Source organism: Calidris pugnax, unplaced genomic scaffold (genome assembly GCF_001431845.1).
Source record: "Calidris pugnax isolate Ruff unplaced genomic scaffold, ASM143184v1 scaffold215, whole genome shotgun sequence".
NCBI lineage: Eukaryota > Metazoa > Chordata > Aves > Charadriiformes > Scolopacidae > Calidris > Calidris pugnax.
In genome coordinates this window covers 1326563-1347538 of record NW_015090997.1, presented here as the reverse complement: position 1 = coordinate 1347538, position 20976 = coordinate 1326563, and the positions used below count along the sequence as shown (strand labels likewise).

General features: G+C 52.4%; 1 protein-coding gene across 5 annotated transcripts in view; it reads left to right on the top strand.

Annotated features, from left to right (window-relative positions):
• Positions 1-17806, top strand: part of ATP2B4 (ATPase, Ca++ transporting, plasma membrane 4) — a 29791-nt gene extending 11985 nt beyond the window's left edge. For 2 of the 5 annotated variants that reach the window (XM_014955446.1, XM_014955443.1), the window contains 12 exons: positions 90-331; positions 626-860; positions 1912-2091; positions 2379-2466; positions 2608-2714; positions 4531-4722; positions 4837-5050; positions 5579-5790; positions 6150-6257; positions 6582-6764; positions 9086-9278; positions 14701-17806. In XM_014955446.1, the coding sequence (XP_014810932.1) occupies positions 90-331; positions 626-860; positions 1912-2091; positions 2379-2466; positions 2608-2714; positions 4531-4722; positions 4837-5050; positions 5579-5790; positions 6150-6257; positions 6582-6764; positions 9086-9278; positions 14701-14726 (1980 nt within the window). In that variant the 3' untranslated portion in view covers positions 14727-17806. Of the gene's footprint in view, positions 1-89; positions 332-625; positions 861-1911; positions 2092-2378; positions 2467-2607; positions 2715-4530; positions 4723-4836; positions 5051-5578; positions 5791-6149; positions 6258-6581; positions 6765-9085; positions 9287-14700 lie in introns of those variants that run through there. The other 3 variants (XM_014955442.1, XM_014955441.1, XM_014955445.1) reach the window with 2 other exon arrangements.
• Positions 17807-20976: the final 3170 nt, after the last annotated feature.

The window sequence follows — 20976 nt, the reverse complement described above, 5'->3', positions numbered from 1 at the left end:
TGGCCTTCTTACCATTGGCCGTACCTGGAGGTCCCATCCTGCCATACTGAGGTCTGGCATTGCTTTTCCTTTTTCTTCTTCCCCTCCAGCCACCCGAGAAGCAAGCGGGGCTACCCCGGCAAGTGGGCAACAAGACCGAGTGTGCCCTGCTGGGTTTCGTGCTGGACCTGAAGCAGGATTACCAGGCTGTGAGGAACGAAGTGCCGGAGGAGAAGCTCTACAAGGTCTACACTTTCAACTCGGTGCGCAAATCCATGAGCACGGTGCTGAAGAACAGCAATGGCGGGTTCCGCATGTACAGCAAGGGAGCCTCTGAGATCATCCTCCGCAAGTAACCGTCCTCCCTTGCTGTTTAGTCCTCTCCCCATCCCCTGGGCTTTAGGAGGAGGGGCTGAGGGGGGTGAAGGGGCTGTGGGGTGAAGGGTTCTGAGCTGCTGTGGAGGAGGAAAGTCACTGTTGGGAGGTGAAAAAGCATTTAGCTCTCTCAGGGTGGCTTTGGTAAAGCTGTAGGGAGCTGTGGGTAAGGGGATGTTCCCATTTCACAGATGGGGAAGCTGGGTGGTGGGGTGCCAGCAGCACGTGCCACCACCGGTCTCCCTCACCCTCCATCCTGGTCCTGCCTTAGGTGCACCAGGATCCTGGACAAGAACGGTGACGCCCGGGTGTTCAAGGTGAAGGACCGGGATGAGATGGTGAAGAAGGTGATAGAGCCCATGGCCTGTCACGGGCTGAGGACCATCTGCCTGGCCTTCCGTGACTTCCCTGCTGATGCTGAGCCAGACTGGGACAGCGAGAACGAGATCCTGTCTGACCTGACCTGCATCGCTGTGGTCGGGATAGAGGACCCTGTGCGGCCAGAGGTACTGGACCCCTGGCTGTCCTCCACCCCAGCCCCTTTCCTGGGCCAGGAACCCCTTTCCCTGCTGCTCAGGACCATAAGCTCCTTAAAAAAGCATAAGCAGCTCCTCTGCATCCGTCCCTGAAGTTCCCCACGCTACCAGCTCCCTGCTGCTGGACGTTTATCTCCCATTCCTGGACAAAGTGACCTGTTTCCACCCAAACTTTCCCCTCAGCTGCTACCAGGACTTTCTGCCCAAGCCAGACTGGTTCCACCTGCAGCTGAAAGGTGCACGGAGACACCACGCAGGGGTGACAGAGGGGTGTTGGAGAGGGACAAGGCTGATGTAGCTGGTTCCTGGCAGGGAGCTGGGCTAATGCAATAAGCTCTCCGATACCTGCTTCTTGATTACATTTTGGAGCTTGCCCCAGTGCCTCCTGCCTTGCTTCCATCTTTCCTGATTAGATGTTCGAGTATCTGGGTCTGGGAATTGCATTACAGATGCCCCGTCTGCACCAGCTCTGGAGGCCGTTGATTCGATTTGCTAATTTCTCACTAATATCCTCTTCCCCCACCGCCCCGTAACAGATAAACCCATTAGCGCAGCAACGCGGTGCGGGGTGGGGGGCGGACAAAATGCCCCCCCTCCCTTGTGATGGATCACAGGGCTGTCTGTGCCTTGGTGCCCAGCACCACGGGGTGATGGGGAGCAGATGGTGAGGTTGCCTTCCCCTTGGGGCAGGGGCTGGAAGATCTCCCACCTTCTGTGCTGGGGGAGCTGCTCCGGACACACCGAGGGGTCTGGCTGGAGCCACGGGGAGGGCAGGAGGAAGGCATCCTCCCCCGTGGCTTCCCTCATCCCCCAGGGATAAATGGCTGAGCTGGTTCTGGAGGGGGAAATTTTCATTTTGGCATCTCATCCCCACCATGACCACCAAGCAGAGTCCAGGGCCCTTTCCAGACTCTTTTAGGGAGGGTGGGAGAGGAGCTTCCTTGGCTCCCAGGATACCCAGTGCCAAAGCTGAGCACCCTGTCCCCCCTCTGCCCCCCCTGACTCTGTCCTTGTCCCCCAGGTGCCAGATGCCATCCTGAAGTGCCAGCGTGCAGGGATCACCGTGCGGATGGTGACGGGGGACAACATCAATACCGCCCGTGCCATTGCCACCAAGTGTGGCATCCTGCTGCCAGGGGAGGACTTCTTGTGCCTGGAGGGGAAGGAGTTCAACCGCCTCATCCGCAATGAGAAGGGAGAGGTGGGAGAGAGTTGTCCCCCCTCCAGGTCCTGCTCTGGGGTGGGTGTGGGTGGCCTCTCTGATGGTCCTGGCAGTGTAAGGCGCTGAATCCCACTGGGTTTTCCTCCTCTCCTTGGATAAATGCAGCTGGTCCCTCTCACTTTTTGGGATCCTCAGCCAGCGCAGCCACAGGGGGGTCTGGAGATGAAGGTGCTGCCCTGTCCCGGTTGGGGTTTGCTCTCCGGTGGGGCAGAAAGGTTCTGGGGGTGGGGGGGTCCCATCCTTTTCTCACTTTCCTTGTCCTGCAGGTGGAACAGGAGCAGCTGGACAAGATCTGGCCCAAGCTGCGTGTGCTGGCCCGTTCTTCCCCGACAGATAAGCACACGCTCGTGAAAGGTGAGCACTTGCCAGCTCCTCCAGATGCTGCCTCTCAGAGAGGCTCATCCTGCTCTGCTCGAGTGCTTTTTGCAGCATCACCCCTGCTGGGAGCCTGCCCCTGGGGGCTTATTTTCTCTGAACTGCTTGTCTCCATTTCAGGGATTATCGACAGCACCGTTGGTGACCAGAGGCAGGTGGTGGCCGTGACTGGGGATGGGACCAACGATGGCCCAGCTTTGAAGAAAGCTGACGTTGGCTTTGCCATGGTATGAAGGGGTGGGGGGGTTCCCTGGGGGCAGCCTTTGCCCTCTGGGGTGAGAAACTAATGGCACGCTCAGGTATCCTCAACACTGAAATTATTTCTGGAGCAATTAAGCTCTTTTCCAGATCTACAGGATGGCTTAAAAGGAGGAAAAAAAGAAAAAAGAAAAAAAAAGAAACATTACTTGGAGGTTTGATTTAATTATCATGAACTTTATAGGACCCTTAGCTAAAGATTGATGGGATTTTCCAGATCTACAGGATGGCTTAAAAGGAAGGGGGGAAAAAAAAAAAACAACTTTATTTGGAGGTTTGATTTAATTCTCATGAACTTTATAGGACCCTTAGCCAAAGATTGATGGGGAGCAATCCCCTGAGAGCCTGGATCCTCTGTCCCACCTGCAGGGACAGTGTCAAGGTGACGTGGTGCTTGTGAAGCACCCAGAGCAGGGACCTGTCTGTGGGGTCCAGGAGAGCTGTGGGAAACCAGTAGCTGGGTGTGAGTTGGTTTATCCCTGCAGTTCCTCACCCAGGCTCGTAACGAGCAGCCCAGGCTCCGAGCAGGGTCCTGACACGGGTTTGGGGAGTTTATTTATGGTGAAGAACTCGGATCTCCTGGTTTGCTGCTTTTCTTTGGCCTGTCCGAAAGAAGCAAGAAAATAAACCTGTCAGTTTTAATGGGTTTCTTGTGAATTGTTTAAGTTTAGGTACGTGAACAGGAGCCAGCTGCTGGGTTGGGACCTTCTGAGCCCACGTAGGGAGAGAGAGTGAGAAATATTCATAGAATCACAGAATGGTTAGAGTTGGAAGGGACCTTAAAGATCATTGAGTTCCACCCCCCCCTGCCGTGGGCAAGGACACCCCCCCCTAGACCAGGTTGCTCAAAGGCCCATCCTGCCTGGTCTTAATTTTTGGGGAGTAGAGGTTTTTAAGGAGGTGTTAAATAACTATGTGCGTTTCTGGAGCTTTTAGGACAATCGGACAAAGGTAGCCTGTCTTCTGGGGAACCATCCAGTAGGGCTCCCTGCCCCATGTGCAGGGCTTTGCTGGGGGCCCTTGGGTCTCTGGAGAGCGGGGTTCAAATGGCATTTGGGGTACCCTCAGCTGGTCTGTCTGGCTTGCTCCAAAGCTCCTGTCCCACAACAGCTGGGGCCGTTCCCATCTGAGATGGGTCTGGCAAATCTCAGGAGCTTCTCCAGGAGAGCACCAGGGAGGAGGCTGGTTGCAGGGATGGCTTCGGTGCGTTCAATTCCTGCAAAGTGAGCGCCTCTGTGTGCCGGCGGCGAGAAACGCAGCCAGCCCCGCTCCTGCAGAGCAAACTCTGCTCCTCTGGAGATGCTGCGGATGAATTTGGGCTGTCCTGGGGCTGCCATCTCCCTCGGACGGGGCAGAAGGCACCAGGAAGGCACTGGGACTCTGGGCTGCTGAACGCTCTCCCTCATTTGGGGTCCCAACCCTTGCTTGCAGCAGAGATGCTCAGCCAGGGATGCCAGTGGTCCCAGGGATGCTTACAAGCTGTTCTTCAGCTTTTCTGTGCCGTGTCCCCTGTTTGGGGCACACACAGTGACAGGCTGTAAAGCTGCAGTGACTCCAGAGCCGAGCCAGTGTCTGTCCTTAAAGGTTTTGCTGCTTTAGAGCCTCTTCTCTCTCGGGTGCGTTGGTGCAGCCGCAGCAGGACTTGCTGTCGAAGGCAGGATTGGCACCGGCTCCGCTGGCTCCGGGGGATTTTCCTCTTGGGGCTGTTTCTTGGAAGAATCGGAGCCGGGCAGACGGCGAGCTTGCTCCATGACTCACCCCATGGCTTTCTCCCTGGTCCTCAAGGGCATCGCAGGCACGGACGTGGCGAAGGAGGCTTCGGACATCATCCTGACGGACGATAATTTCACCAGCATCGTCAAGGCGGTGATGTGGGGCCGCAACGTCTACGACAGCATCTCCAAGTTCTTGCAGTTCCAGCTGACCGTTAACGTCGTGGCCGTCATCGTGGCCTTCACGGGGGCCTGCATCACGCAGGTAGGGGGCTGCTGGGCTCGGCAGGGGGAGAGGGGGGACTCCTGTGAGACGGGGAGGGAAGAGAAGGTTGTTTTTGATGGTGTGACATGTTTTTCCCCCCTCCTCTCTCTACAGGACTCTCCCCTGAAGGCTGTCCAGATGCTGTGGGTGAACCTGATCATGGACACCTTCGCCTCCTTAGCCCTGGCCACGGAGCCCCCGTCCGAGTCCCTGCTGCTGCGGAAGCCCTACGGCCGCAACAAGCCCCTCATCTCCCGCACCATGATGAAGAACATCCTGGGCCACGCCGTGTACCAGCTGACCATCATCTTCACACTGCTGTTTGCGGGTGAGCTGCCAGGCCCCAGGAAACGGTGGAGGGGACGGAAAGGAAAGGGGCAGAGTCCCAGCACTGCCTCCTGAGCCACCTTTCCTCACCCATAGTGGGGACCCTTGTTCTCAGCTGTCACTCGGTGACCCCAGGTTGGCCAGGACAGAGCTTATTTGATAAGGGATGGGAAGCACCCATGGTGGGGACCCTTGTTCTCAGCTGTCACTCGGTGACCCTAGGTTGGCCAGGACAGAGCTTATTTAATAAGGGATGGGAAGCAGAGGGGTGTTAAGGGAGGGGGTTTACACTGAGGGTGTGGGTCTGCTCAAGACCTTGCTGGGTGCAGAGGCATTTTTAGCCAGGGCAGCAGGTTTTCACCATTTTTAAGGAACATTTTTAAGCATGGGGGACTCCAGCTGGGTCAAGGGATCTTCAGCAAGAGCCTGGGATCCTAGTTCCACCTCCACCAGTGCAGAGCAGGATCTCATCTTCTCCTCTCTTCCCTGCCCTTCCCCATGCCCTCCCCAAAACCCCTTGTCTGCTTAGGGGAGAAGTTTTTTGACATCGACAGTGGCCGAAACGCCCCGCTCCACTCCCCACCCACCGAGCACTACACCATCGTCTTCAACACCTTTGTCATGATGCAGTTGTTCAACGAGATCAACGCGCGCAAGATCCACGGGGAGAGGAACGTCTTCGAAGCCATCTACCGCAACCCCATCTTCTGCACAGTGGTGCTGGGGACGTTTGCAGCTCAGGTGAAGCTGTGGGAATAAGATGGTGGGGCTGGGAGGGGACCGTGGGACAGGTAGAACCTGTGTCTGCTGCACTCAGTGCCCCCAGCTCTGTCCTGTCCCCTTATCCTTCTCCAGCAGCTTCTTGATGACACAAGATCTGAATATTGTGGTCTAGAGTATGGTGGGAGATGCCAGGGCCAGCCAGCTAGCGTGCCTCTGGGGTCCTGTAAAGTTTCTAGCCTAGATGTGAGGTCCTTGCTCCTCTCATGATCCCAGGGAGGGGGGAAAAGATGTGACCTTAGAGGACCTTTTCATCCCATGGCTGTGCCACGCAGCCCCAGAGCTCCCCAGTGTGTGACTTTTTCTCTCCTGTGCTGTAGATCATCATTGTGGAGTTTGGTGGGAAGCCGTTCAGCTGCTCCGGGCTCACCCTGAGCCAGTGGTTCTGGTGTATTTTTATCGGAGTGGGCGAGCTCCTCTGGGGACAGGTAAGAGCCAGTCTGAAGGACATCCCACGTGCCTCCATGCCCAGCCTGCCTCTCCCTGCCTGGCCCCACTGCCCTTGCTCTCCCCAGTATTTATTCAAGGCAGCTTTGGAAGGGGGTGATGCTCCATCCCGGTACCACACCAGCAGCGAGGAGAGGAGGTTGCTAATCTACTCCTCCTTCCCACCCTGCTTGCAGTGGTGGCATTTCTCAGCTGCATCCTGACATCTCTCAGCTGAGTCCTGGGCAGCTCACTACAGGAATGCTCCCCCATGGGCTTCCACAGCCTGCAGGCTAAGGAGCTGCTCTCTCCCTGCCTCTCCCCAGCTGATCTGCACTGTCCCAACCAGCCACCTGAAGTTCCTGAAGGAAGCCGGCCACGGCATCACCAAGGAGGAGATCCCAGAGGAGGAGCTGCCCGAAGACGTGGATGAGATTGACCACGCTGAAATGGAGCTGCGGCGCGGGCAGATCCTCTGGTTCAGGGGTCTCAACAGGATACAGACACAGGTACCGTGGGGCAGCGGGTACCCTGGGGGTCGTCTTCTCTCTCTCTCTCTTTCTCTCTCTTTGTCTCCAGGGGCTCTGTCTGGAAAGGGGCACCAGCTGCTGCTCGGAGGATGCCGTCGCCTCCTGGGCTAGACTTCTCCCACCGCCTGTGCCTTTCTGGGTCTGCCCTGGTTGGGGAACCGGGGCAGCCTGGCTTTTGGGGACATCTTGTGGTGGGGGGAGAGGCACCGGTCTGTTCTGATGCAGAGCACGGTGTCCTGCAGCCTCAGACCGGGCTGGTCCACAGGGGGCTGGAGGTGCTGCTGATGGGCACCTCACATGGCAGAGGAGGGGGCTCGGAAAGTGCAGGGGGGGCCATGGAGCCACCCGGGCTCCTGGTGAGCTGGTCAGTATGGAAGCTGCTCTTGGTCAATGCTGGGACACTGCTCCCAGTGGGGAATGTGCCCAGGAGGGGTCTGCCTGCACGGGACCCTCTCTGGTCTCCCTCCTCTTCTGTTCTTCATCCTTCCCAATGGCCTTTTGGCCAAGGGTTCTTGCCACCTCTCCCTTCCAGCTCTCCAGGCTCCTCGCCTGGAGCTCTTGGCCCCGCAGCACAGGAGAGGAGAAATCTGTTAATACTGTTTTTACATCAGCTGTTTCTCCCTGACTCAGTTTTTCCTGAAAGGACTCTTTTTTTTCCCCCAGCCTGCTGGCTGGGCAGGGCAGGACGAGCTCCCTGCAGCGAGGTCTCTGCCCCTCATCTTTCCTCAAGGCTGGGGCAGAGCTGCCCCATGGAGGAAAGCTGTAGGTCCCCAGTGGCCCCGGGCATGCAGGGCTGCTGTGTTACCTCTCCTTCCTCCTCCTCTGGCCCCCCGAGAAATGGAGATAACCAGAATGGCCCAGACACAGGGACTGGAGCCAGCAGAGCAGCTGTGTTGTGCCATGTTAACTCTTCTTCTCCTCCATGAGATGTTGCCTTGACGGTTTCAAGGTGAGGTTCAGCCTGTTGTGAGGGGTCACTGGGCTCTTCTGGGGGCCCAGAGCAGCGGTGGTGCTGCGGGGGGCTCAGCTGCTGGCTCAGCCTGGTTCATTCACATGAAGGATGTGCTGGGAGCACTGGGCTGTTTGGGAAACGGTCCAGTTGTGTTGGAGGCCTAGTAGGTATGAACGGCCAAGTCTGGAGGGTGTTTCCCTACAGCTGTGGTGGACGTGGGCTGAAACAAGCTCTTGCAATGTGAAAAAACACTCCTGGACACTGAAACGTCCTTGGAGCATCTTTAGCAACTCCTTTCCTGGCTGTGATGCCCTGTGCATTGAGCAGAGCAGCCAAGAAGGTCCAACCCTGGCATCTTGGGGCTTCTGTCCCAAGTGAGTGTGTCTGAAGTGAGGGCACAGGGCTCTTCCCTCAGGCCAGCCTGGTGCTGGTGGGAAATGAGGGTCCCTCTGTGGAGGGAGATCAAACTGGGGAAGGAGTGGTGTGTGAAATACCTCCAGGGTGAACTAGAGCTGCCGTGGTGGACCTGGACCCCCTAGAGCTGCACAGGGGTCTGGAGGAGGTGCCCCTTCCCCAGGAGCCGTGCGGGCAAGCCCCGGTGGCACAGGGCTGGGGACAGGCCAGCTCCAAAGTGTCTGGGAAGCCACGGTGGCACCCAGATGCTGCTCGGTTCCTCCGGCCTCGATGCTCATCCACCGAGACACTGTGGCCCACCACCAAGGATGCTTCCTGCTGCATCCCTGCCCACTTCTCCCAGCTCTGCTTCCGAGCCCTGAGCCTGGGAGAGAAGGTGAAACGTCTTCCAGCTGGGTCAGCTACTGTGGGAGCTGCAGGAGTGTGGTGTGTCCCAGGATCCAGCCCCACAAGTACATCCCATGGGGCTGAGGCACCAGCAACCCTTTCCCAGTGCAGTTTTCTGGACCACCAGCTGCCAGCTCACACCTCTGCCCACCCTCTCTCTCTCTTTTCTCTCTCTCTCTCTCTCTCTGCTCCTCCTGCAGATTATCGGGATAACCCAAGGTGTTTCCTCTGTCGCTCCCTCCCACCGCAGCCTCTCTCTTGGTGGTGGGGCTAAACCCTGCCCCTCTCACCCCAGCGAGAGCTGGGCAGAGGCTGAAGCCGACCTCTCCTCTGCTCCCAGTAACACCAGCTGAACCCGGTGCGGGTTTACGGGGGTGGGAGGGGGGTTTCTCTCCTCCCTCCTCCCCACCACCTCTCCCTCCTCCTCCTCCTCCTTCCTTCCTGTCCGTGTGTGTCTGCCCGACCTCCCTGCTCCCCCTCCATCCCTGACCCCCCTCTCCCTGTCTCTGGCCGGGGCGATGCTATCTCACTCTCTGGTTCTTTGCAGATGGACGTAGTTTACACATTCCAGACCGGCGCCTCCTCTTTGCAGGGAGCCCTCAGGAGACAGCCTTCCATCGTGAGCCAGCACCACGATGTAAAAAATGTTTCTAGCCCAACCCATGTAGCTCTTTCCTCCGTCAATTCCACTCCCACCACTTCTGCTGTTGCTGCTGCTGCTGCATCTCCTCCTGCGGGCAGTGAGTGATAGTCTATTACAATGCATGACTTCTAATAACCACAGAGAGCACCTGCACCAACCTAACCCAGCCTGTTCTCTCTCCCTCTAACCCTCGACTCGCACACTGATTTCCAAAATGAAGGATGGGGCGGGAGAGTGTTTTTAAAAAGAAAAAAGAAAAAAGCTTTTATGCTGTTGCATCTTTAACAAGTTTACGATACTTTCTGGTCCTTTCCCCTCCCCATTCCTGGTTGCTTCCTCCAATTTTTACTACTTCTCCTCCTTTGCAGGACTGACCTATGAGTCCACCCTCCTGCAGGGTGCAGAAATTGGTGGTTCTTGTCAAAAGAACCCCGTGCTCATGAGCAACTAAAAAGCATTGCTGTGAAAAGGGCACGCTGCGCCCAAAAGCTGCCGTTTCTTTCCGATACGGCTCTGCCCAGCCCCGGGGATGCCCCAGGAGGGCAGGGATGGGCAGAGACGTTGCTTTTACCGAAGCTGTAAATCTCTTTAAAGGCAGAGTTGGCCGCTTGGGACCTTCCCACAGCAGTTAGTGGGCTACTGGGGCCAGCTGAGCCGTGGTAACGGGCTGCCTGGGTGCTCTCCTCCTCTCGCAGGCGTGTGAGAAGGGCTGTTTGCTCCTGCCTTGGTTGGGAGGCTGGATGGTGGGTGACCAGCAGCCCATTACCGCAGCTCAGGTGGGGTGACACCTCAGAGCCGCTCACCTGCAGCTCATCCCTCTGGTTCAGAGCTGGCTTGTAAGCAAGCAGCCTCCTCTGTCCCGCCTGTGACCTTGCATGCCCTGCGAGACAGAGCCGAGCGAGCCCGAGCGTGCACCTAAGGGTGCCCTTTGCTGCCTTGGGGACAGCACAGGGCTCTGCTGGTCCCCTGGGGTGGCCGGAGCATCGCTGTCCCGCTGCAGCGGCTCCTCGATGCCCGGCTTGTCCTGCACACGCTGGTTCTCCGTGGACACGGAGACACACGGAGCTCTGCACATGAAGGGAGGTGGAGAACGTGGCCCTGCTGAATGTCAGGGGCAAAGCTGGGTCCCGGATCTACCCGTGGGTTTCCAGACCAAAGGAAAATCCCTCTCCGGTGCAGAGCCCCTCTCCGTGTTCATTGTGAGCTGCATATTCGGGCTTGTGAGCACGTGAGCGTGAATTCTCTCTGCAGGGCTGTGCCAGGCTATGAGTAGGTAGTGTATGAATTATCCCGGATAATTGGCTTTTTTTATTTTTATTGCACAGTCATTTTCCGTGTTCTCCGCTTATTAAAGACATATCCTTGGTGACTTCTCACATAGCTTTCAGTTTCCACTGTTTATGCACTGTGGGAGAGAAGAGAGAATTTCTGATAATTTTGTTTTCTCTCTATTTAGCCAACACTGATGCTCGAAGTTTATTTTGTTTAACCCCAGTGTTTCTGAAGCAGCGCAGCTGCCTTCTGTTCCCGACTGCTTCTGTGCACCACCAGGACTTTCTAATCGGAAGAAAACCTGCTTAGAGGGTTCTCAGGGCAGTGGGTTTGGGTGGGCAAGACCAATACGCAGGTTTTTTTGCAGTCTGTGGATTAATGTCCTCCCTGATTTGCAGCGAGGGAACAGATAACTTGGATAGTTTGTGCCCTTCCAGGCAGCAAACAACTTTACCAGGAGCTAACCCAGGTTGCTAAGTCTTCCCTCTGTTTTCTGCCTAGACTTTTCTCTGTTTCCCTCTGCTGCTTCCCTTCCCTCTCTCTCTCAAAGCTCCACTTCCCTCCGTACGGATTAATGGTGTCCCTCTGTCTTCCACTTCACTCTGTGGGATGAGTTCTCCAGGGCTGGACCTTGGCAGCCCCATCTGCTGTGTCCCTCTCGGGACCACGGAGGAGAGGGAGGTCTTGGGAAGGACCTGCAGGAGATGGTTTGCAGAGCTGAGCTGGTCTCCTCTGGGGGTTTTGCCCCAGTTTGAGGGAGCTGGGCAAAGCAAACCAGGGGTCAGTGGTGGAGCTGATGCTGGCTTCCTGCAGAAGATGTAATTTCCACCTCCGTGGGAGCAGTGGGGTTTGCCAAGCACATTACGATGCTGGCAGTGATGGTGTGAAACGAGAATAAATTCCAAGCTTGCAGGTCTTGAAGGTTTTGGATGGAGAGGAGACATGAGCCTGACCGTGGGCAGGGAGGGAAAGGGGCTTTCAGCTTGGTTGGGGAGGATGATGTTTGTGCTGCCTGGCTCATTCAAAACACATTTCCTTGCTGTTAACTTCCTCTGACAAGGGAACAGCTGAATTAATTTCACAGCAGTTACCAACAGAGATGGTTATAGTAAGAATATCTGAGGAAAGCTGGAGCAGAAGTTATTGGTGGAGCTGAAGGCAGTGATGTGGTCGATAGGGTTTGATCTCACCATTGCTTGAGGTGTTGGAGCAGGGAGAGCTGCTGTGAAGCTGCTCCTTCCTCCGAGCTTGTACTGGACTGACAATCCTAGTTGCTTTGGGAGTCACTTGGGCTCTCATTAGCTTGTTTGGGTTGGTTAGACTTGGTTTAATTGGTTTTGCACACTGTATTTTAGGGGTGTGTGCTTTTGTCAGTGCTTGCAGTTGCTGTTTTCAAGACGATGATGTGACAGGTGATCACTCTCGGTAGAAGGTGGCCTCCTTGGTGGTGCATTCACGTTAAACACTGAATTTACCAAGGATCTTACTGTGGTCATTAGTGCAGCAGATACAGCTTTGAATTTCTCTTCCCAGCTACATAAACTTTCCATTTTCACAGGCCAGCTGGTGCTCCAGCATCATGGGGGGTGCCTGGTCCATGCTCATCTCCTCAGGGGTGTCTGTCATCCAGCTCATGTGTCCGTGCCAGTCCTTGTGTGGTTGCAAGAGCTGCCGTGTTTGTTTTTAGCCGGGACGTGCTGAGCCTGTGCCGGGGGGATGCCACGTTGCTGCCCTGTGTGGTGCAGCCCCATCTTTCTGAGCCAGATGGAGAGCGGCCTCAGAAGGGCATCCCTCACGAGAGGGGAACCCTGGAACATCTCGCAGGTAAAAATCTCCAGGGTTCCAGGCACAAAACTCTTCTTTGAGTAACTTCTCTGGTCTGGTTTTGCGAGTGCTGTTTGTGCTGAGACCAAAGATCCCTAGGAGGCTCTCGCTGGCTGTGCTGGTTGGTGACTTCCCTCCTTGTCTGCCCATGTACCAGGCCAAGGTGGACAGTTTAAGCTGCCTCATCTCACCAGGAAACGGGGTCTCTGCTCACCCACCAGACCTGCAGCCCGTTCACAAAGAAGCAGCAGAACTCACATGTACCTTTATTTGCCTCATCAGCCTCCAAGGGGGTACCTGAATCGTTCTCCCTCCAGCAGCTCTGCTCACTCTCTGCTCCCTGAGTGACGAGGAGGCTCTCCAGGGTGTAGCGTAGCGATGCTGGGGAGGAGCACCCCCATTTTGGCACCCCTTTTGTGGGATCTGGGGCTCTCCTCCCTCTTGTGCCCCAGCTTCAGTCCACAGTGACATCACGAGAGCAAGCAGGGGATGTGGATGGGGATGGAGTTCCTCAGGTGCTGGGATCAGGTTGAGGGAGCTCGTGCTGCTTCCATGGGCAGAGCAGAACGACTGGTGCTGCTATGAGGAGATATTACCCATTTCTCTGCTGTGCCAAGTGTTGCTGAACAAAGTGGTCTTTGGGGGCATCTCCTTCCAAGAGGAAGAGTTGAGCAGATCTCCTGGTCCCAGATGAGCTCTGTTTAACAGAGAAAAAGCTTTATGTGCTTCCATAAAACACACAAGAGCTTGTGCCAGATGCTTGGTCCCTGCTGACAACTTTTGTCAGTAGCTTCCTCGCTAAAGGGAGGAGATGGCCCAGTTCCCAGGTACTGGGAGGGTACCACGAGCCAGGAGGGTGCTGGTGTGACCTGCTGTGGCAGGATGGAGGGACCTCTGGAGAGAGGCCACGTGCTGGGTCTGGCCTGAAGGAGTCAGAAGGGGAGAGCATTGGTGTAAGACACAACAGAGCAACCCGAGGGATGCTTTGGAGGGCACCGTGTGGTGGGTCACTCTCAGCTTTGCAGGAAAAGGCAAAGCCTTTTGTGTGTGATTTCACCAGGTCCTCCAAAGCCTGGGAGACCTTCAGCTGCTCGGTTTGTTGGCTCTGCTTCAAAAGCCCACAGATGGATTGCATCGCCCTCCCGCAGTTTATGCCTTTTGACATCTTTTGAGCGATTACAGCCCTGAGTCATCCAGGAGAGCTGGAGCTCTCTGCTGCAGCCGAGGTGCACATGGTTGTTTCACGTGTGCCAGCATCTGCAGTGGGGTGGAGAGGTTCTGCCACCTCCTGCCCCTTTGTTCGCTGGATCTGACACTTGTCACCCCTCCGACAGAACAACTGGGACTTCACTGCAAGGGAGGGCGAGAGCTGGAAGAGCTCAAGGCTGGGTTTCTGAAGGAACTGGAGGAAGCAATGACTCCATTGCTAGCCACCATCCAGGCTTGTTTCCAGACCTCTCCCATCCAATGCAGTGGAGGTGGCAGAGCCATACCCTGGTTGTCCAAACTGGGCTTTACATCTCCTGCTTGTACCACGTTGAGCCTGGCTTTTGGTGCTGGCGTCCTGTGGGTTTCAGAGGAGCTAGAAAGCAGCCAGGCTTTCTAGCAGTTTGAGATTAGGGTTTTTTTGTGCAGAGCATCCAAAAGAAACCACTTTGGAAACTGCTGAGTCGTCTTCAGCATGCGGGTGTAGGGAAGGATCCAGGTGGCAACTGTGTGGGGGTACTCACACAGATCTGGCTTCCTTCTTGCATGTTTAGCTGGGTCTGGTTTTACTGGTCATGGCATCCGCTTGGACCTACTGCTTCACATGGGCTTGAAAAGTTTGTGTCACCTTTTCAAAGCCCATCCCTTTCTTTAGGTCTAAAAATGAACTAGAACAAACACAGACATTGCTCCCACAGTAGAGGTTTTTTTTTCTGCCTTGAAGTGAACCCACTGTTTGTCTAACCCACCTCTTTTTTTTTTTTTTTTTTTTGTTTTTTTTTTTTTTTTTGAGTTGTAGTTCCACTTTTTTTTTTTGTCCTCGTTTATACACACGGATTATGCGTGCGCACACATAATGACAACTAATGCATTTTGGCTTCCATTCATTCGAAGTGATCTCGGGGGGTTTTTTTGAGGGTTTTTATTTTGTGTGTGTCTTTTCTTGCAGCTTCTGAAGTCGCCCCATAGTCGGTTGATTCCCCATCACACACCTAGTGCCTGAGTCTGATCCATGTTGGCCCTCCTAGTTCACCATAGATCTCTCATTTTGACTTAGCTGCCTGTTCAGTGGTGGTGATTGTTTGTTGTTGTTGTTGTGCTTTTTGTTTTATTGTGTCTTTATTATTTATTTTTACTTTCTCCTGGGAGCTCTGGCCTCTCGTAGCCGTTACTAACCCCTCTTTTGTTTATCCCCCACGCTCCTCGCCTCCCGGCAGATCAAAGTGGTGAATGCGTTCCGTAGCTCCTTGTACGAAGGCCTCGAGAAACCCGAATCCAGAAGCTCCATCCATAACTTCATGACTCACCCAGAGTTCATCCTGGAGGAAGACGAGCCTCGAACACCATTCCTTGACGGCGCTGAAGACGACCCCGAGACTGATGGACTCAAAAAGCGAGGTGGGGGTAGCCTGGGTGGATCTACATCCCTCAACAGAAATAACAATGCAGTGGACAGCGATCAAGCTGAGGTCACCGTCCCGGAGCCTGAAAGCCCCTTACACAGCTTGGAGACATCGGTTTGACCTTAGAACTTCAAAACCCCCCCTCCTCCTCCTCCTCCTCCTCCACCTTCGCCCCTCGCCCTGTGTGATATTGGCACCAGTAACTGATCACACACTGCGGTCACTTCGTGTCAAACTGCTCATACGTATATCATTTTGGTGTTTTTCGTTTTTTGGGGTTTTTTGTTTTGTTTTTGTTTTTATCTTTTTTTTTTTTTTTTTACCATTATTTAGCAGTTGGGAACCAGAGTACCACGAATGCCGGGTGTTGGGAGAGAGGCAAAGCCATACTTGTGCATCTCCATCCCTAATTTTCAGTGGTACTCACCCAAGTGAAGCAGCCAGGTTATTTCCTCTCCGAGAGTTGGGCTCCACGCACGCGTCTGTAGGGGGGTTTTCACTTAGAAAAATGCATGTTCAAAGCAAGTTCAAATTGTTGTAGTCTTACATGCACGCACTCGGCCCGAGGGCTGAGGTGCACTTATGACTTTCTTTTATTATTTTTTTTTTTTTTTCTTCCACTTGTGGTTTTTAGGGTTTTCTTCTAATGTCGGGGTTTGTTCTTTAGCTTGTGGGATTTGCCCCCAGTAACTTCGCAGTGGGAAGTGGGGGAGTTAGCACTCTAGTGTGAAAATTTAAAAATAAATTAAATTTTTTAAAAAAAAACAACCCAGCCAGGGGGAAGGTGTTTACTCACTTAGTCGATAGATACAGGGATGTACACCAGTCTTCCACCTTGAAAAGTGGTACCTAGCCTTTAGAGTTCCTCCTCTGTGTGTACAGTTCTCTCTCTGTTTCCAAAGCAGTAATTGGTAGATAAGGAACGAAGGTGACTTGGCTGTGACCTCATGGATGTAAAAGATTCTGATTATGTTTTTTTTTCTACAAAGCAAGGTGGAGGTGAACTGGCAGTGGAATTGGGGTGAAGATAAAACCCATGGTTGTGAGAAACGGGGGCTCCTTCCTGGGGAGTCTTAAGAGATGCATCTCTTCTGCTCTTGAAGAGCTGTGAAACTTTTGGCCAGAGCCTTGCAAAGGTTTAATGACTCCTGCAGAGGGACTTTGGCCGTTCTGGCTTCTCTGTACTGTTGGGTTAAATAATCCTTCAGCTCTGGAGTATGAGCTCTGGTTAACTGCAGAGGATGCTCCAGCCGTGCCCACCACCTCTGCCCATCGCTCCCAAAGCGTTAGCAGGCTGGATGGAGAACAAGGATGGGGTTATGGACAGTACAGCAGGTCAGCTAGGGCTCATGGAAGGGATGAGTCACGTTGTCTCTTTAGCCAGTGGAAGGGAGGGAAGGCTCCATGACCGATGGGAGGACTCCTGATTTCCATAGCGCTTCTGTAACTGGTTTGCCAGTGAAGCTAATTCCTCGCCAAGTTGGCAGGTTAGTTGGTTGGCTGCAGGGCTTCCAGAGAAGGTGCTGCATTGGAGGCTTTGCCTCACCTGCTGCTTTTCTGAAGCTCATCTCTTCACCTTGCATCCTGCCTCACCTCAGGCTTTTGGAACCATTTGGTTGAGAGTCCTGGTTTTTTTGGAGCAGAGGTCCCAGTTGTCCTGGGCAAGTTGGCTCTGAACTTGACCCTCTTGTGAAGCCATGGGACAGAGCAGGAGGCAGGAGTTTTCTTTGCTTGGGCTTTGTTTCTTCCCCGTTGGGCTCTTGCTGGTGCACCCCAGGCAGGGCTGGAGGAAGCTCTGCTGCCTTCTCTTCATTGTCCCCTTTGGCGTGGTTGGAAGCAGAGAGAACCTGGTTGATAACTGGCTGTACAACATCACCGTCTTCGCCCAGCCTCCATCCCTGGACGCAGAGAGGTTTTAGCCAGAGGAGGGTGGGCTGGCTGGTTTCTTCTTTTCTTTCCTTTAAGAACGCACAGCAGAATCTCCCGTGCCTTCTCCGAGCACTGCCTGCAGCACCGCCTGCCACGCGAGGGCCCAGTACTTTGCCAAGAAATAAGTGTTCCTTAAACGCCAACACGAACCAAGTGTCTTTGTTTTGTTGCCAGCCCAGCACCAACTCGGCCCTTCCTTGGGGTGGGAGGAGGGAAGGACGAGGTGGCCCCGTTCCTGCCCCGAGTAGCTGAGGAAAGGTCCTTCTCCCAGGTCTCCTGGTGCTGGGGTGAAGGCTGGGCTCATACACTGCCAACAGCAAGAAGAAATTGCCACCACTGCCCATCTCTTAAATTAAAAAGTCAATATCAAGCCCCCTGCCCGTGGCTGCCCTCCCCGTTCCTCCTTCCCATGAGCTGAAAAAAAAAAAATACCTTGGGCAGGAGCGGGAGGGGTTTGGGGGGTGTTTTCTTGGGTTCTACACAAGTGGTGACAGGAAAGACAAAAGGGGTGGTTGTGGGGTTTGGTTCTGTGCTAAAGGTGACATTGCTTAAAAGATCACTTTTTCTATTTTAAATACTTGCAAAAAAAAAAAAAGGATGAAAATACGGTGTTCTTACAAGCTTACGTAAATATTTATTAATACTTTGGGGGGGGAAACACACCGATTATTTTTTTTTCTTTTGATATTTTTTTATTACCTCAGACCTGTTTTAAAAAATAAAAAAAAAAAAAAGAAAAGACTTAAACCAACAAAAAGCCAACTTTGGAGGCTCTCAAAGTCACTCCCAGAAATCTGTGACTGGCAGGTTGCCACAAGGGTCTGGTTGTCCTTTAGTTGATATATTTTTGTTGTTGTAGTTTCCATGTTAGGAGGGGGAGAAATAATTATATATAAATATTATGCAAAAAAAAAAAAAAAAAAAAAAAAATATAGTTTTCTTTAGATCAAAAACTGATATTTTTACGTCAGCCATATGTATTTTGTTTAAAGAAAAAAAAATATAAATAAACAAAAAAAAAAAAAAAAGAAAAAATAATATAGTTTTCTTTAGATCAAAAACTGATATTTTTACGTCAGCCATATGTATTTTGTTTAAAGAAAAAAAAATATAAATAAACCGTGAGTCCTGCCTCCGCGGTGGCGCGGGACTGTGTGACAGCAGTTCCAGGTGACAGGTAATTAATTCCGTGTATCGGTGATTGGATGCCAGTCGGCTTCCTTTTCTCTGAGCAGCCATCTTTATACTAGATGTTAGTTGGATGACACAAATGTGGGGTTGTTTTGGTTTTTTTTTTTATATATATATATAAATTATGTTGGTATGGCTGGTTGCTTAAAGCATAAACGTTTATTGTGCATACATCTTTTCTGTGAAGTATTTTTTTTTTGTTTTGTTTGTTTGTTTTCTGTTTAGTTTCAGTGATATACTGGCAGCAGATGACTATTGGGTTAAGTTATTGAGGACATTACAAGAGTTGGGGGAGATTGGTGCTCTACGCTGAAAGGCATGGTCGGCGGCACGAACTTCTGGGGACTCTCTGCGCCATGCCTTGAAAGAGGGGGAGATATATGTAATTATTATTATTATTATTATTAATTTTTGCTTTGTTTGAACTGCCACGAGTGCGCACGGGGGAGAGTGCCATGCCAGCCAGGAATCGAAGTCATACCCTGTGATCCGTGTTAACTTGCCTTGGAATGCTTTGTTATTAAAACACTCTGAACATAATTTTGCATCCAGTTCTTAATAACAGTAGGGTCTCTGGTGGTGGTGGTGGTTTTCTGTTAAATAAATTGGCGGATTGGTACCAAAGACATTACACCACGTCCTGTGTGCATTGCTGAACAGGCATTTTTAGGCATTTGCATTATGTGATAAGGTTTCCTTTGATTTGCACAGGGGTTATACTTAATTTTTCAAAGGTTTTGTGCAATAAGCTTTGAGGAAAATTTTGAAACAATCTCAAGAAGGAAAAAAACTAAACCAATTTTTAGCATGGGCAGCCTTTGGCTTTCCCCAGCCGAGGAGTAGATGTCCTGTTAGTGCTCAGCCCTTTTAGAAATGCTTCTCGGGGTGACACGATGTTGGGGTGAATGGAAAAAGCCCCATCCCAGATCCAGGATGGGCATCTCCAAGATGCCGTTGCCAACTCCTGTTGCCCTCCATGACCGTGGGGACCAAGCACCTCAAAGAAGAGTCCCTGCAGGTTTTTTTGTACCTCTCGGGGGAAGGACGCATGTACCTGCCTGCCATCGCTCCTCACCGCTGGCTCCAGCTCCTACAAGTTCTTCAACCCGTGGAGCACACAACCCGTAAAACGTCCTCCTGCAAACCCTGCTCTCCACCATGGGGAGGTACCGCTCTCCTGGTCCTCCTGCCCCCAACAGCGAGGCTGTGGGGCAACACCAGCCTGTTCCTTGGCACCTGGCTGTTCCTCGCCAGCATCTCTCTGCCAAGGCTGTCCCCTGCCACCAAGACTGGCTGATCTCTGGCTGTCCTCTCCCTCCCATATCCTCCTGCTCGACAAAAAAAAATACAGTTTTCATTCAGCAAAGCCCATGGCTAAAACTGCCTTTAGTTTATTTCCTCCCTTTAAATAAATATATATATATATACAGTATTAAACCAACATTTGTGTGTGTATATATATTTATCTAGTGCTCTCACAACAAAACTTTCTTTTGAAGAGGGCACACAGATCTGAGTTTTTCTTTTCCAGTAACTAAGTATAATAAGCACTGGTATTTTTGTATAAAAACAGAAAAATACAAAACAAAAGACTGAGTATTATGTGGTATGCATGACATTTAAAAAAAAAATGGTGGTTTCAAAGCAATATGTACCCTGGTGTGTTTGCCATATCCTAGAGTCCAGCTTAAAGTGCACCTGATCTGTATTGCATTTTGATATTAATCTCTATGTACAATGTTTTGCATGTAATTTATATGGTTCTTGGGAGAAAAAAAAAATTTTGAATTAATTGTCAGTTGGCTTCTTCTGAGAAAACAGACTCCAAGCAGAGATAATACTCAAAGTGGAAGCGGACGAGTGGTTGAGGGGTGGGAAAGGGGGTACATAGCAAAAAAAAAAAATGAAGCGTGCTGGGGGTGGGGGAGAAGGGTAATGGTTTTGAATCTATAAAAGCTTTGGCTGTTGAGCAGAAACAATGCGCAAGTGCATCCAGAGAATAAAATGTGCCCACATGTAACTGTGACGTCCTCAGTGTGTCCACCAGCTTGTCAAATCAATCCTGCATCCTTTTCCTAGCGCTGGATGAATGGCTGGGCTTCCTATCGGAGCAAGCCGGAGCGAGAAAGTGGGGCCTGAGGGGTGGAAAGAGGGATGGGGATCAAAAGCAAACCCACCCCTACAAAAGCCCCCCTTGGTGGGGGTTTTTTCTGTGTAAACCTCGCTATCAAGAGGCAGGGGCTGGCTGGTTGCACCCAGCGCTTGGTCTCAAGTGTGGCTTCTTCCCTCTTCGAGCAAAGTCCAGAAATGGCTGTCAAATGCCATCCAAACCAGTGCTCCCAGCCTCCGTGTTGAGCTGTCCCAGAGCAAAGATCTTCCCTTGTCCCCTTCCCTGGTGCCGTGCCCGCTGTGCCTCTAAGGCGATGCATGGTGGAGGTTGTGATCTCCATCTCCTGGGGACCAGCCTCGAGCTGTGTCCTGCCTCTGTACTGAGACTATTTTGCCTCCATAGAGGCACTTTGCCCTGACCAGAAGGAATAATGGGAAATAAAAGCACCCGGCCTCTGAAATACTCTTATTCCCAAGCAGATTGATTGCACCGGGGCTGCTAAACCCCCTGGTTTCTCTGTGTCTTCAATGACTCCAGGGCAGATCCAGGATGAGAAGAACAAGCTGGGCGAGGCTAGCAGTGAGAAAGTTCAATCCAGAACTTCTCAGCTGAGTGTCTGACCCTTGGACCTGGTGATAAGTGATATAAAAAGGGAGTAAAAGCTTTAACTGTGCAGCGTTGCCCTTTTCCCTGCTTTCTTGGGGAGGTGTGTGTGTCGACAGAGTCCTCCAGCTCTTAATTAAACAGAACAGCCACAATTGCTTTTTTTTTTTTTTTTTTTTTTTTTTTTTATAAACCCCCAAAAAAAAAAAAAAAAAAAAAAAAAAAAAAAAAAAAGTTCTAGGAAAAATATTAAACCC